Source organism: Labeo rohita, chromosome 18 (genome assembly GCF_022985175.1).
Source record: "Labeo rohita strain BAU-BD-2019 chromosome 18, IGBB_LRoh.1.0, whole genome shotgun sequence".
Taxonomy (NCBI): Eukaryota; Metazoa; Chordata; class Actinopteri; order Cypriniformes; family Cyprinidae; genus Labeo; species Labeo rohita.
The window spans coordinates 2,486,999-2,503,797 of record NC_066886.1 but is presented as its reverse complement, the minus strand read 5'-3'; the positions used below and the strand labels follow the sequence as shown (position 1 = coordinate 2,503,797).

General features: G+C 30.2%; 2 protein-coding genes across 4 annotated transcripts in view; one reads left to right on the top strand and one right to left on the bottom strand.

Annotated features, from left to right (window-relative positions):
* The window catches only part of gdpd4a (glycerophosphodiester phosphodiesterase domain containing 4a), a 37,340-nt gene extending 34,672 nt beyond the window's left edge, over positions 1 to 2,668 (top strand). For 2 of the 3 annotated variants that reach the window (XM_051134974.1, XM_051134973.1), the window contains exon 16: positions 77 to 2,668. In XM_051134974.1, the coding sequence (XP_050990931.1) occupies positions 77 to 198 (122 nt within the window). In that variant the 3' untranslated portion in view covers positions 199 to 2,668. The remainder of the gene's footprint in view (positions 1 to 76) is intronic. The other variant, XM_051134975.1, reaches the window with a different exon arrangement.
* Positions 2,669 to 3,363: 695 nt separating this feature from the next.
* myo7aa (myosin VIIAa) overlaps positions 3,364 to 16,799 on the bottom strand; it is a 47,171-nt gene continuing 33,735 nt past the window's right edge. Inside the window, 16 exon segments of the mRNA XM_051134972.1 lie at positions 3,364 to 5,361; positions 5,446 to 5,565; positions 7,109 to 7,192; positions 7,330 to 7,446; positions 7,540 to 7,725; positions 7,835 to 7,941; positions 8,957 to 9,044; positions 9,194 to 9,307; positions 10,835 to 10,940; positions 12,163 to 12,318; positions 12,572 to 12,725; positions 13,215 to 13,260; positions 13,262 to 13,373; positions 14,831 to 14,955; positions 15,094 to 15,284; positions 16,580 to 16,749. Of these exon segments, the coding sequence (XP_050990929.1) occupies positions 5,269 to 5,361; positions 5,446 to 5,565; positions 7,109 to 7,192; positions 7,330 to 7,446; positions 7,540 to 7,725; positions 7,835 to 7,941; positions 8,957 to 9,044; positions 9,194 to 9,307; positions 10,835 to 10,940; positions 12,163 to 12,318; positions 12,572 to 12,725; positions 13,215 to 13,260; positions 13,262 to 13,373; positions 14,831 to 14,955; positions 15,094 to 15,284; positions 16,580 to 16,749 (1,969 nt within the window). The 3' untranslated portion in view covers positions 3,364 to 5,268.

Here is a 16,799-nt window from a genome sequence, read left to right as displayed (position 1 = left end):
AGTAGTAGTCAAATTTTTCATCAACAAATGTTTGTGTCCTGTGATCCCTTGACTTGCTTGTGTCTGTGTGCTGTAGAAGCGTCTGAGGTGCACGGCATCCGCTGGAACCCTCTGTTTTTTGACGGGCTGTCACTGCCCCGGGACCCCGAGTTCCCTCTGCATGTTCCCCCTGTGCATGGCTACCCCGTCCCCATCTGACCCTCCGTCACTCTCATTGCGAGCCGCTCTCACCTCTCTTCCTCTCCTTCACGCTCCGTCCGGCAGAGCTGAGCGACGTCTGGTCCATCTCCAGCATCAGCGTCCGTGGAGAGGCTCAGAGCTCGCCCATCACACCCAACCTGCCCACCATCACAGAGGAGCCGCCCGTCTGAAATGCGCAAAATGGAGATCTGTGAGAGAAGAGTAAAGACTGCGGAGCTGCAGCATCACACGTCCATTCGCATTCAAGCTTCAAACCAATGCAGACATGAAGCTTTAAAGCAACTGTGAAAGATTTAAAGACGGTTTTCATAGGCTAGTCTTGACTAGGGCCAAGCTTGGAGACAAAAGTACGGGACATTGATATTAAATTACCATCCATTATTTGCCAAACAAGTAATATGAAGACATAGGAAATGAATAAATTAGTAAAAGATATATATATAATATTTTTATATATTTAAAATATATATAGAAAAAATTATTTTGGATCTGAGGAAGAGCATATGTCTGTTGAATGGTGAAAAATATCTAAAAATCTATATTTATTTTATTTATAAATATATTATTAAAAATGACAGTAGAAGTAATAAAAAGTAAACAAAGTCAACGAAATAATATTTTATGATTTATATTTAGTGGTTTTTTTTTTTGCAAAATTTTCATTTTTTTTTATATATATATATATATATATATATATATATATCCATATATATATATAATATTAGAATATATAGAAAAATTAATTTTGGATCTGAGGAAGAACATATGTCTGTTGAATGGTCTGTTGAAATCCCTAAAATTAAAAATTACAATTGAAGTAATAAAATGTAAATAAAATTGAAGAAATAAAATATTTTATATTTCATTATTAGCACATCCCCCCGCCACCTACCCCCATATATTATATATATATAATGAAAAATTACAATAGGAGTAATAAAAAGTAAATACAATCTAACAAATTAAAGTATTTAATAATTTGTTATTAGCACATCTTCCCCCAAATTTTCAGTTAATCATCCATATATATATTTTATAATTTATAGATCCAAAATAATTCATATATATATTAATAATTTTGGATCTGAGGAAGAGCGTATGTCTGTTGAATGGTGAAAAATATGTAAACAATTATACATCTAAATTCCTAAAATAAAATTTACAATAGAAATTCACAACAGAATTAATAAAAAGTTAAATCAAAGAAATACAAATATTTTATAATTTAAAATTGGCACATTTTCCCCCAATTTTTCATTAATGTATACATTAAAATATATATGAATTATGTTTAATATAATTATATATATATATATATATTAAATACAGTTTTTACATTTAATGAAATTTTGTAATAAAAAATGTACTCAAAGCATTAAACTGATATCAAATAAAATATTAGGTAACACTTTACTATAAGTTTCCATTTTAATGCATTAAGTAACATTAACAATGAGCAATTGTTATTAATCATCAAAGCTGTTCATTATAAGTTTATGTCAGCACATTAAATGACAGTAATACAGACAACTTTTGATTTGAAAACATTTGGAATCAACATTAAAAATAATAAAATCTTTAGAAGTATTTTTCATTGTTAGTTTAATTAATGTTAATGTAAAGTGTTACCAAATATCATAATAATATGAATATATATTAATAATAATAAATATATCACTTCCTATTCTAGGGTGAAATACTTTTTATACTATGCCAGTACCATGAAATTCATGTACCGTGGTATTTACATGGTACTCAGAGGTAATTCATAGAGAACATGTTATGTTAGTGATATTTTGTTAAAAATATCAAATATATATTTGACCACTTATTTTCTGAATTGGTGGCATAAGATGACTCCATCATCCAGTTTCTGTTGCTTCTGTGAAGTTCGTTGTTATAATTATTAAAGACTGAACTGACCCTGATTACCGCAGTATGACGCATGGGAAATGAACTATGTCATTGCATTTACTCCAGAGTGTTTTGGAAGTATTTAAGATGTCAGCTCCATTGCATGATGTGATCAAATCGACAAACATTTACAATCAGGAAGACGATAACAAGCCAAACTGACAATCTGGATTTTAAAGATTTACATTTGCTAACGTGAACATTTTGGAAATGCAAAAGTGCTCGATTTAATCAAGGTTTCTAATGTGATGAGCTTAAAGGTCTTCATTTGCAAGCGAGCAAACGCTCTTCCTCGTCATTAGCAGCGTTTGCATGTTCAACACTGGTCACGCTCTGGCTTGCATACGTGTTTTTTGTTCCAGTTGGCTGCTGAAACATTCCTGCCTGTATAAAATGCAATGCCTAGCGTGATTTCTATGGCTTAATCTGTCTCGATGTAACTTATGTCTGTAAATATGATTGTAAACTGATCTTAAATGAAGTTTTTTCGTCTTTTTTGTTACTCTATCATCAGCTCTAATAGCCTAAATAAAAATATTTTTAGCAGACTCAATACATGCCTCAATATGAATCGTCACAAAGAATTTAGTGACAGTATCACGTTAGAAAAATTGAAGTGTTAGACATGTTTACTTTTCATTCATGCAATAAAGCTTGCGCTTTTACAGGACAGTTTAATATAAAATTTTATTGTAACTAATACAGTGCTTTCATAAAACAATGACAAAATAACTAGTCAGAAGTTTCTTTGCTTGTAAATGAATTAGCACACAAAACAAGAAACGGATGCGTTCTGTAGTTCAGGTTAGCGTATGATGTTACAGTAAGTCATTCAGATATTTGTGTTGAAGGACATGGTGCAAAAAGGCCATAAATTAAATGAATAAAAAGACACAACTAATAGATCAAACCTACAGCTCCTTCAAGGACCTCTTGAGTTTCTATTTATTATCATCTGGATAAATCACATGGAAACATGCCAAGGTCACATTTTACCCCAAAATTATTTTAAAATGCAATTAAATTTACATGAATGTGAACGCTGTTTTTAAGAGCATTGCATTTTTTGTTTACAAAGTTCTAGTGCATTTGGATGGTTTGATTTTTTTTTAAAGCAGGTTTAAAATGTTGGTTTTCTTTATATCCTCAACACTACAATATGCTTTTATGACTTTTAATGCATACATAAAAGGCAGTGCAACAAAAACTACCATGCATGAACATCACAAAAAGTAGATTATTGACTGGTTTTTATGGTTCAGGTTTTATGCAAATGTTTATGTAGATGCATTTTTAAAAAACATAAGACCATGTATTTTTCTCTTCTTCCGTTCCCCAAAAAATCAGCTGTAGTTAATAGACTCAAGATTCATAGACTTATGGTTATAGTCAAGCAGATCAAGAGATTAACTGATCATGTAACCATTTTAAACGACTAGTTCACCCAAAAAAATGACATATTCTGATGTTTGTATCAGCTGTTTGGAATCTCATTTTGACGGCACCCATTCACTTCCATTGGTGGGCAAGTGATGTAATGCTAAAGTTCTTCAAATCTGTTCTGATAAAGAGTGAACTCATCTACATCTTTTAGCAAAATAATTTCTTGGGTGAACTATCCGTTTAAGATTAGTGTAGTGCATTTACACATTTTATTTTTTTGTAATTTTAAAATGTTGGTTTTCATTTAAATCCTCAACGCTATATTATGTTTTTATGACTTCAGTGTAACTCATACTGTACAGTAAAGGCAGTGCAACAAAAAACACCATTGTGCATGAACACAAAATTAGACTTCTAAAACAAGGTTTCATTTCCTTCTATGCAAAAATAATTATTTTTCTTCAGGGTGAAATATGACCTATACATGTTATTGTTTATACAGATGCATTATTTTTTTTTTTAAGTAAGGCCATGTATTTTTCTCTTCTCCTTCCATTCCCAAAATCAGCTGTATTTAATAGACTCAAGATCCATGGAAATGAGGTTAAATTCTGACGGCACCCATTCACTTCCACTGGTGGGGAATGCTAAAGTTATCCAAATCTGTTCTGATGAAGATCTACATCTTTAGCAAACAAACATCTGAACTTTTTTTTTTTTTTGCAGTTTTAAAATGTTGGTTTGTGTTTAAATCCTCAATACTTCAGAGGGAGTGCTATAAAAACTACCATTATGCAGGAACATGCCAAAAATGAGACTTTTAAAACAAGGTTTTATTTTCTTCTATGGAAAAAAAAATGTCTTTAGGGTGAAATATGACCTGAACATGTTGTTTATATAGGTGCATTATTTTTTTAAATAAGGCCATGTATTTGTCTCTTCCCCTTCCATTCCCAGAAAATTGTGGCTGATCAAGAGATGACTTGATCATGTAACAATTTTAAGACTAGTTCACCCAAAAAAGACATACTGTGATGTTTGGATTCTCATTCTGACGGCACCCATTCACTTCCATTAATGGGCAAGTGATGTAATCCTAAAGTTCTCCAAATCTGTTCTGATGAATAACAAACTCATCTACACCTTCAGCAAATGTAAAATTTTGGGAGAACTATCTCTTTAAGATGCACGTGAAAACAATTACTCCTCTTCCAAAAAAATATTAAGGCCTGCAGTGAAACATTGTAACATTCAAATCACAGAATTCTCAAATGGAACACAAAGTAACATTTGAACGATTACAAAAGTTCTTTTTTGCTGCCATTAAAAACGATCAGTCAAAACCTTCAGAAACTCATGCATTTCGAGTTTACCATATAAATAATCCAAATACTGTTTGTTCAGCGCGGTTATTGTGAGGAATTCAGGATGAGTAGCGAAGCTATTCCAGTTCATATTTGACTCGAAAAACTGGTACCTTAATTGTGCATTAAGACATATAATACATTTTCCGGAGAAAATCATCCAATAAAGACACAAAAATCGGGTTCTTCACATGCGCAGAGGCAGGAGCTTTGCTCAGAGGTAGTCATCCTCACTGGAGGCGGATGAAGAGTCTTCATCGGGATACACGGAGCCCTGGGAGCTGGCAGAGGGGGTGCGGCTCATTCGCCACAGCTGGGAAGCCGCGAAGGCCCGCCCCCAGCTGCACGGCCGACCAATGGGCCGCAGCAGACGCACCAGCTCCGCCGCCTCACGCCAATCAAACGTTCACTTGCTGTGGCCGCGTGAATTGCGCTGCTTGCTCATGGTGGTCAGCATCTGACTGATGTAGGACGTCAACAGGTCATCCATTTTATAGCCCTGTTATAAGGAAATAAGGAAAGTCATTTTTTATTATTAAATCATTTGTGTACAGTAAAGCTGGTGAAAGTGAGTTTCTCTCACCAGTGACGTCTCGCACAGAAGTTTGCTGCCCTGAACCAGGTTTCCGATAGTGATGTGGAAGTACGTGTTCCCGCTGCTCCAGTTGGAAATCTTGGTGAAGGGATACGTGGTTAAAATATCCTGCGGATCGAGAACAGAGGAAACACAAACATGTAAACTGGGAACAATACAGAACGAATTTTCCAGAAATAAAGTAGCACATGGTCAAAATTTTATTGTTGAGAGAAAAACACAAGGAAACACTGAATTAATACATTTAGAACAGGGTTATTATAGCTAACTGAAACTATAACTAAAGCCATAAAAAATGCTTTTAATAAAATAAATGTAACCTGAAATAAAATATTTAAAATAAATAAATAATTAAATAAAATAAACAATAACAACAACAACCAAAAAACTGACAAAAACATGTAACAAAATTACTAAACATTAACGTAAAATGAAAATATATATTTTGTCGTCTTTTTTACTTTCTTCTTCTTTATAGTTTGTGTTTCTTTTTATTTTTAAATGTCTATTCAGTTTTTATTTTTGTTTATTTATTTTTAGTTGTTTTAGTTCATGTTAAACTAAATGAAAACAAGAAAAACAGTTGACGTTTTTTTTTTTTTAAAGGAATATTGCAAGAGGGTTCAAAAGCAGAAATGTAAAGGAATTCAGTGTTATTGATATACTATTATAGTTTCTGTTAATATTTAGAATTTTTATATTTTCTGTTTTCACTTTATTTTTCAAGTTTTAGTAATTTAGTTGTTTTTGTCATTTTTTATCAGTTTTTTATTTTTGAATATGTCTATATAGTTTTTTTTTAATTAAATTTTATTCTTAATTTATTTACTTTCAGTTATTTTAGTACTTTGTTAAAGTAAATGGAATATAGTTTCTATATAATAATATAAAAAATATAAAATAATAATTACTTCGTAGTTACAAAAGCATGTAACAACATGACTAAAAATTAACATAAAATTAATATACATAATATATATATATATAGTATATAAAAATATAATGATAAAGCTAAATATTGAGATATTAATAAATACTATAATATTATATAAATATAACAATGTACTAAAATAACTAAAACTAAAATAAAAAATAAAAAAACAGTACACACATATTTTATATATATCAAAAAATATGAAAATGACAAAAGCAGACAACAAAATTACTAAAACTAAATTTAATATGAAAATGGCAAAAATAAAAACTAATTCAAAATACTTAAAAAATACATTAAATATAATAGTATTTTAGTGTTACTGAAGTAGCACTGATTCAGAAAGAATGAAAAAGATGAAACAAAAATAAAAAGAAATGTATTAGAAACACTGTAAACACGTATTTTTGTTCTCCTCAATGCACAACAAATCATTAAATTTAACAGCATTCAAAACATATCAGCAATTAATAAATAGAAATAGCTTTAAACGAATTATAGTGGTATTCAATATAAACTATTTTTATTATAAACATCAGCCCTAAATAAATGTATTTAAAGTAAATGTGCTATAAAAGTAAATGCGTGTGTTTTGCGTGCTTAACAAAGTCAGTTTCTAAAAAGTTTCAGTACATTTCAGATGATAAAAAATGGAAAATACAGTGGTTGCTTAATGAAACTGGTGTAAAAAGAGCAAGAAAAAGAAATAAAACTCGCCTTGTTTTTGGGGTCGATCAGACTGACTCCATATTTATTAATGGCTATCAACAGGATCTCAGGGAAGTGTGGCTCAGTGGTTTGCTGCAATGAGAAGAACTATTTAAAGAGACTGATCTGTCCATGAAGAGAAAATAATGAAAATAAAAACCCAAATTGCATTTGTGAACAGCAAGTAGAAAAGTGCCAGTTTGCCAAATACAGTTGCACAGCTACAGTACCTTCACTTCAAAAAAGGCCGAACCAAACGTGGGCCATTTGAAAATGACCTTCAGAAACATCAGCTTGGCTTCTTCCCTTGATTTCCCAGCATGTCTGTTGAAGTACGCCACAATCGACTGCAGATCATAAAAATGATGAATACTGTGTCAATACAAGCACAAGGATCAGTATGTGTAGGACACTGAGAACATTGTGAGTGTGACACAAACCCTTTTCCAGTCGTCGGGCGAGAGCTGGCGAATCAGATCCTGAGGAATCATCTCCTTCAGCATCTTGGGAATGCTGGGAAAGTGGGATTTGTCATCCTCGAATTTGACCCGGTAGATCAGAGCGCCGAGCTGGAAAACCTCTTCTCTGGAGCATTTATGATAGCCACGCAGATACTTGGGAAGCTCCTACACACAGATTAGCTGATATGATATGCTATTTTGATAAAGTGCAGGTTTTATCCACGGATCATGCATGGTTTTTTGATTTAGTTTATCGATGTTTACACCGCCTCACCTGATAATAATGGAAGATGGAGTCTGCAAAGGAGTCTTTGCCTGGAACAGTGGTCGTCCACAACTTCTTCATGAAAAACACCTGGTAGGTCAATGAAGGCACTATTCCTGAACATCAGAGGAAGAGCTATTACTTTTTGAAAAATAAAATAAATAAAATAAAATAAAATAAAATAAAATAAAATAAAATAAAATAAAATAAAATAAAATAAAATAAAATACTTTGGAAGTGGATAACGTGATTTACTCTGGGACAGTTTTTATTTTTTTAATTTATTGAAGAAATTAATATAAACTATAGGTGAACATTAGAGATACAGCCTTTACATTTTACCCTTTGTAAAATAAAATAAAATAAAATAAAATATTTTGGAAATGGGTAAAGTGATTTACCCTGGGTCAGTTTTTATTTATTTATTAATTTACTAAAGAAATTAATATTACCTATACCTGAACATCAGAGTTAGAGCTATTACTTTTTACCCTTTGCAAAATAAAATAAAATAAAATAAAATAAATACTTTGGAAGTGGATAAAGTGATTTACTCTGGGTCAGTTTTTATTTATTTATTAATTTATAGATTAAATTACTTTTATTAAGCATGGATGCATGAAATTTGACTAAACGATGTAAAGACATTTATAATGTTACTTAACATTTCTATTTTAAACAAATGCTGTTTTTGTAAAAATAAACTTTCTATTTATAAATATATATATATATATAGCAGCACAACTATTTTCAACACTGATAATAATCAAAAATGTTTAGAACGTTAGAATGTATTCTGAAGGATCATGTGACACTGAAGACTGGAGTAATGATGCTGAAAATTCAGCTTTGATCACAGAAATATATTATATTTTAACAGATATTCACATAGCAAACAGCTATTTTAATTTAAAATAATATATAACATTTTTGCTATTTTTACTGTATTTTTGATCAAATAAATGCAGCCTTGATGAGCAGATAGGACATTTTTCAAAAACATTTAAAAATCCCACCAACCTCTTACCAAATCCTACTGTATCATGGTACTGACATCAAAACACTGAAAAAAATTCCATGGTAATGTTTTGTTAGTGTACAGTATATGTGGGGTAAAATTCACAGTCGTACCGTCTTTAGCGGGTCTCGCTTTCTTGATCCAGTCTGTCAGATGGCGGACAAAGTCGAAGAAGAAATCACCCTCAGGTACACTTATCACCTACAACACAGACAAAAATAATTATATATATATATATATGTGTGTGTCTTGATAGGAATTCAGTACTAATTAAAGCTCCAGGAACATGTGCTAGATTGTCAAAATCCCACTGTTCAAAGATGATGTTCTGCCTTGCTGTGTGATTTTACCTTATCAGAGATCTTGACGAACAGACTGAAGCCGTCGGGCGATTTGAGCAGCAGTCTGCCGGAGATGTTCAGACAGAAGTCTTTGGCTTTCGTGCTGGACTCCACCTCAAATGCCTGAAACACACAACAGGACCCGCAAACATACAAAAGATCACACAGTGTTGTCAAAACACTTCCACATGCATTTAAAGAAATATCCTGGGAGGGTTAAAAATTTAATTAGTGTTATTTTAGCATCACTGACATACTACTATAGTTTCTGTTAATATTTTACATGAGAATTCATTTTTATATATTTATATATTATATATTTATATATTTTTATATATTTTCTTATGTATTTTTTGTTTTCATTGTAATGTCTTTACAGTTTTTCATTTTTATTTATTTTTAGTTTTAAATATTATTATAAATATTATATTTAGTATTTTAGTTCTTCATGTTAAACTCAATGGAAATGAGAAACCAGCTGAAATAAATTTGTTTTTTATTTTATTATTTTACTTTTTATTTTATTTTATTTATTTAAAAGAATATTGTAAATGTAAAGCTTTTATTCAGTGTTATTATTGACATATTACAGTTTCTGCTAATATTTAGAGTTAATTCATGTTAAACTAAATGAAAATGAGAAACCAGCTAAAAATTTTTTTTTTATTTTCTTATTTTATTTTATTTATTTCAAGGAATATTGTAAATGTAAAGCTTTTATTGAGTGTTATTATTGATATATTATAGTACGTTTTTTTTTATTATTTAATTATGTTTATATAATTTTTTAAAATTCATTTTAATTCTTAGTTTGAGTTTATTTACTTTTAGTTATTTCAGCACTTCATGTTAAACTAAACGGAAATGAGAAATGTTGCTGTGGTAGCTAAAAAATAAATAAAATAGCTTTGTTAATTTTCATTTTATTTCATTTTATTTTACTTTATTTTATTTTATTTTCAAAGCATTTTAAAGAATATTTCAGGAGGGTTTAAAAGAAATGTAAAGCTTTCTCACTGTTATTTTAGTATCACTGATATACTATTATAGTTTTTGTTAGTATTTTGAATTAGATTTTATTTTAAGAATTTTCATATATTTATATTTATATTTATTTAATTTAAAGTAATGGAATTTTTTATGGATTCATTTAAACGCTTCTTTTATTTAATTTTACTTTAAGTTCAAGTCAAAATTAAAAATAAAATATTATAAAATAAAATAAAATAAAATAAAATAAAATAAAATAAAATAAAATAAAGGAATGTTGAATCATCACCAGCTAACTGGATAACTCTCACAAAATGTCATGTCGGATATAAATAAAAAAAAATAAAAATAAAAAAATAAAAGGCTCAGGAAAGTTGAATTGCTGATTGGATAACTGTCAAAAGAATGTAATGTTGAAAATAAAATAAAATAATACAATAAAATGAAAATATTTTTTACTTCTTTAGTACTTCATGTTTAATCAGAAATGAGAAATAAAATAAAATTTCAAGTTTTATTGTTATAGCAATAACAGATACTCATAAATGATTTGTTAAAGCTCAGTATATCAGTGTCACCTGTGAAACATATTGGGATCTTTCCAATAAACAAGATCCCCATATGTTTGATGAGTCATAAGCATAAGAGGGTCTGTCTCACCTCATCTGTGTCATCAGGGAAGTAGACTTTGTGAAAGATCTGAGTGGTCTTGTGCTGAATGGCCTCCACCTCCACAAGGTGCGGCGGGTACTTGCGAGAGCCGTTCCTGCACACAAACAAGCACACGGCGTCTGTGATGAGTCATTCATACTGCAACACACTCACAGAGCACTCATATTCACAACATCACCACTGAAGAGTCCTACTGACTGAGAGCTCAGAATAGAGTGACAGATAAAGAACAGAAAAACAGTGTGAAACAGATCAAAAGGACACGACATCAAAACCAAACTGCGTAATTATGAGCATCCAGCAGTTTAGAAAGAGATGAGTCACTTCAGGAGTCCTGGTGCATTCAAGCCCAAAGTTTCTAAGTCAAAATTACAGTATCAGAAGTGTTACTTTGTTGGTGGAACAAAAAATAATGTGCATTTTGCTTTTTTTCATTTACACTGATGCATTTGCTTTTGCAAATGCTTTTAATCAACGCAGCTGGCATTGTATTCAAAATCTACATTTTATCAGTTTCATAAAATCATAAAATAAAATAAAATAAAATAGCTCAGGAAAGTTGAAATGCTGATTGGATAACTGTCAAAGAAATGTCATGTCAAAAATAAAATAAAATAAATAATAAAATATAAAAAAATAAAGCTCAGGAAAAATCGCCAGCTGACTGAATAACTGCCAGAGAAATGTCATGACAGAAATAAAATAAAATAAATAAAATGAAATAAAATAAAATAAAGCTTAGGAATGTTGAACCATCACCAGCTGATTGAATAACAGCCAGAGAAATGTCATGTCAAAATAAAAATAAAATAAATTTAAATAAAACAAAAACGACACTAAACTAAAATAAAACAATAAAATAAAACATAATAAAATGTCAGAAATAAAATAAAATAAAATAAAATAAATTAAAACAAAATAAAACTAAACTAAAATAATAAAATAAAATAAAATAAAATAAAACAAAATAAAATGGATCAGGAAAGTTGAAATGCTGATTGCATAACTGTCAAAGAAATGTTGTGTCAAAAATAAATAAATAAATAAAATAAAAACTAAAACTAAAATAAAATCAAATAAATAAATAAAAAATTCTTGGAAGTGTAGTTTGAATTCCTCATTAGCAACATCTTCTAATCCAGTTCAACTACTGACATGGACTAAAAGCTCCAAATTGCACATAAAATATTTTTGCAAAGACGCTTTTTTGTGGTATATACACTACTTCACATGTAACTTTCTTGGCAATATAAACAGACACAATAATCATATGTGTCTATATTTGCATGTATATGCAGTTGTACGTGTGTTTTCACCGTAAAGCTTTCTGCAGTCTCTGCATGCAGTCAGAAGCCAGCGGATGATGTTTCTTTGACTGTAGAAACCTCTGGACGTGCGGTAAGAGGACGTTACTGGGAGGAAAGAGACCGGCACACAACCACAGCAACTCCCAGCCCTTCTCCTCACTGTACCTGCACAAACACACACACCATTTATTTCACTTTCATTTCAAATCAGCATATTAGAATGATTTCTGATCATGTGACACTGAAGACTGGAGTGATGATGCTGAAAATTCAGCTTTGCATCACAGGAATAAATTACATTTTACAATATATTCAAATAGAAAACAGCTATTTTAAACTGCAATAATATTTCACAATTTGCAAAATCTTGAATGGTAGTGTATATTGTATATTGTATATATATAAAGGAGTGACATACTTGACATGGTTTTCAGTCATTTGTTTGATGATCTGGCAGTAGATCTCGTCTTTGAGAGGCTCTGCCTTCAGCGCGCCCTCGAAGATCTGATCCGTGAGCTCGTTCACAGAACGCGTCCGTTTGGACGGATAATCGCCCATATATTTCATTACAGGTGCAGGAGAGAAGGTCAAGGAACGTCAGAAAGACGATAACACCTATGAGCTTCTGGAGTTTAGGCTAAAACCAAATTAAATCACATTACTCATTAACAAAAGGACATTATTTTAAATGTTTAATGTTTAAAATAAAGCCTATTTTAGGACCAAGGTCATATTTTAGCCTGACAAAAATTAAAAAAAATTACATTTTGCTTAAAAAATGCAGTCTATTTTAGGACACGGGTCATATTTAAGCATAAAATCAAAAATAATAATAATATGAAATTATTTTTGCATAAAAATAAATGTCTATTTCAGACTTGAATCTAAATAAAAAATTAATAAATAATATTTTGCATTAAAAAATAAAGCCTATCTTAGGGCGCAGGTCATATTTAAGCCCAAAATCAAAAGAAACAAAACCTCTGAATTGCTCACTTTGCACTTTCTCACAATCAGTCAAACAGACGCATCCGTCTATGCATCTCCAGACTAAAGGATATCAATGAAAGCCATGCAGGCCTCCTGGGAAAGCTCCTCATGACCCACACACTTTTTTCAGCAGGGCCTGTTTGATGGGTTCTCGTGTGCAGCACCACAGCTTGTCCTTCCCACGATTCTTGGTGATCATCACTCTACTGAGAGTGTGTTTGGGTGGAGGCCTGGATGAGTGGGGTCAGAGGTCAATGAGAGACAAAATGCATATGCATCTGAATGAGTTCATCATGTATATTAAGTGACTGCTTACAACATTTGTTCTTTGTTTTCTTTGTTAATTTGATTCTCTTTTTAATTTTTATTTTTATTTCATTTTTGCAATTTACAAGACTTTTTTCTATAAACCTGAATTTATTTCTTTTTCTTTTTATTTCATTTTTGCAATTTACAAGCTTTTTTTATATAAACCTGAATTTAATTCTTTTTTTATTTTTTATTTATGCAATTTACATACTTTTCTTCCTATAAACCTGAATTTAATTCTTTTTTTCTTTTTCTTTTATTTATTTTATTTATGCAATTTACATGCTTTTTTCCTATAAACCTGAATTTAATTCTCTTTTTACTTTTTATTTTACTTATGCAATTTATATACTTCTTTCTATATAAACCTGAATTTAATTCTTTTTTTTACTTTTTATTTTATTTATTTCATTTTTTGCAATTTACAAGCTTTTTTAATATAAACCTGAATTTAATTATTTTTTTCTTTTTCTTTTATTTATTTTATTTATGCATTTGACATACTTTTTTCCTATAAACCTGAATTTAAGTCTCTTTTTACTTTTTATTTTATTTATTTCACTTTTGCAATTTACAAGTTTTTTTTCTATAAACCTAAATTGATTTCTCTTTTTACTTTTTATTTTATTTACATACTTTTTTTTTCTATAAACCTGAATTTTTTTTTATCTCTTTTTACTTTTTTTAATTTCATTTTTGCAATATACACACTTTTTTTCTCTAAACATGAATTTATTTCTCTTTTTACTTTTTATTTTATTTTACTTAAATACTTTTTTTCTATAAACCTGAATTTAATTCTGTTTTTACTTTTTATTTTACTTATTTTATTTTTGCATTTTACAAGCTTTTTTTCTATAAACCTGAATTGATCTCTTTTTACTTTTTATTTCATTTTATTTATGCAATTTACAAGCTTTTTTCTATAAACCTGAATTGATCTCTTTTCACTTTTTATTTTATTTTATTTATGCAATTTACATACTTTTTTCCTATAAACCTGAATTTAATTATCTTTTCACTTTTTATTTTATTTATTTCACTTTTGCAATTTACAAGCTTTTTTCTATAAACCTGAATTTATTTCTCTTTTTACTTTTTATTTTATTATGCAATTTACATACTTTTTTCTATAAACCTAAATTTAATTCTCTTTTTACTTTTTATTTGATTTATTTGATTTATGCATTTTACATATTTAAATATATATTTAAAACAGCAAAAGATTGTGTAGGGACATGAATGGTGTCCCTATATAACCCTGTCTGGATAAATATGCTTTTTTATTTTATTTTCATTTAATTCACATAATTTACATGCATTTTGTCATTTGAAACAGAGTAGGGACAATGTGGGGCCAGAAGTGATGACTGCTCACCTGAAGTAGTCATAAGAGAATTCCTCCAGCGTGTACGGCTTTATCCTCTCCTCCGTCTCCATTACAGGAACATGGGAAATCCGGATCGACTCCTGCCGTTGGTCTGGTGTCATGGTAACCAGAGCCTGAGCCGCAAAGTCATCGAGAGGGCAAGACAGAGAGAGAAAATGCCAGACAGAGAATGTGAGAGGATTTCATAAAAGACTGCAATAATAAATATGAAACGCCCCCTGCAGCCAAACATAATATTATAATATCAGTACCACGATATCAGACGGAGGTCTAATGACTGTGGGCAGCACATAAACACAGTCGGCAGGGAAATCTCCTCTCTGTTTGGTTCTGTCGTTCATGCCGTGAGCCCAGCCGGACGTCATGACCTGCTCGCCCGTGTCCTGGTCCAGCACAATGAGGTCACCCTTTAGGAAGCTCAGGAATGTTGAATCATCGCCAGCTAATCAGGATAAAGTTACATGAAAGAACAGCTGTAAGTGACGATAATTATCAAAGAAATGTCAGAATCACCCCAAAGTAAAATTAGATATTATAAAACAGAATTAAATTCTGTGTCCAGACAGGGTAATTCATTATTTTATTATAATAGTTATTATTATATTAAAACATTTTATTAATTAAAATAATATTTCGCATATTTTCTTTTTTCTCATTCAAATGTACTTAATTTTCATGAAAAATTATGACACAAATATAAAAATGTTAATGGTCCTTTATTTTCTTTATACAAAATTTTATTTCATATTTTTTCTTTTTTATTTTGGGCTAAAATATGACCTGAACCTTAAATAGGCTTTATTTTATTTATCTTTTGTTTTGTTTTGTTTTGTTTTGAGACTGACATGGGCCTTTAAATAGTCTTTTCTTTATGCAAAATGTAATTTCATATTATTTCCTTTTAATGTTAGGCTGAAATTTGGGCTGACCTGGGCCTTAAAATAGCCTTTATTTTCTTTATTTGCTAAATCTTTATATTTTATTTTATTTTATTTTATTTTATTTTATTTTATTTTATTTTATTTTATTTTATTTTATTTTACTTTACTTTACTTTACTTTACTTTACTTTACTTTACTTTACTTTACTTTACTTTACTTTACCTGGGCCCTAAAATGTTCTAATCTTTATGCACAATATAATTTCAACATTTTTAAAATTATAAAAAATACAATCTAAATAATTTAAACATTTAAAATATAAATTTCTTAAGTTACATTATGCAAAAAATAATGTTATATTATTTTCTTTAGATTTCAGGCTGAAATACAACATGGGCCCTAAAATAGGTTTTATTTTCTTTATGGAAAATATTATTCTTTTTTTTTTTCTTTGATTTTGTGCTGACCGGGGCCTTAAAATAGGCTTTATTGTTTAGGCAAAATTGAATTTAATTTAATTGTTTATTTTTTTATATGACCTTGACTCTAAAATATGCTTAATGATATTTATGCAATATATAATTTCTTAATTTTTTAGATTAAAATATGACATGGGGCCTAACAGAGGTTTCATTTGCTTCATGCAAAACATAATTCCATATTTTCAACTATTGATTTTAGACTGAAAATAGCCCAGGCCTTAAAATAGGCTTTTTTAATGCAAAACATAATTTTTTTTTATTTGATTTTAGGCTGAAATATAATCCGCCCATGCATTTGTTAGATTTACCCATTTAAGTGAAAGCAAAAGTGCGAAGGTCCATCGATATAATGTGTTTGTGCCCTTTTCTCTAACCTGGACTGGGGTTGTCCTGTAAGGCCACAACAAACTTGGATCTCTTCCTGAGCCCCTCCAGGAAGGTGACCACCAGGTCCCGTATGTCCTCTGCGTTATTGGAGGTGAACGTGTACTCGTCTCCTTTGATGGTGGCCAAAGTGAAGCTCTGGGCCTGAAGCTTCCCTCCTCTGACAAACACAGAGGCTTTTAGCTTCAAATCATATCAAACCTCCAAATG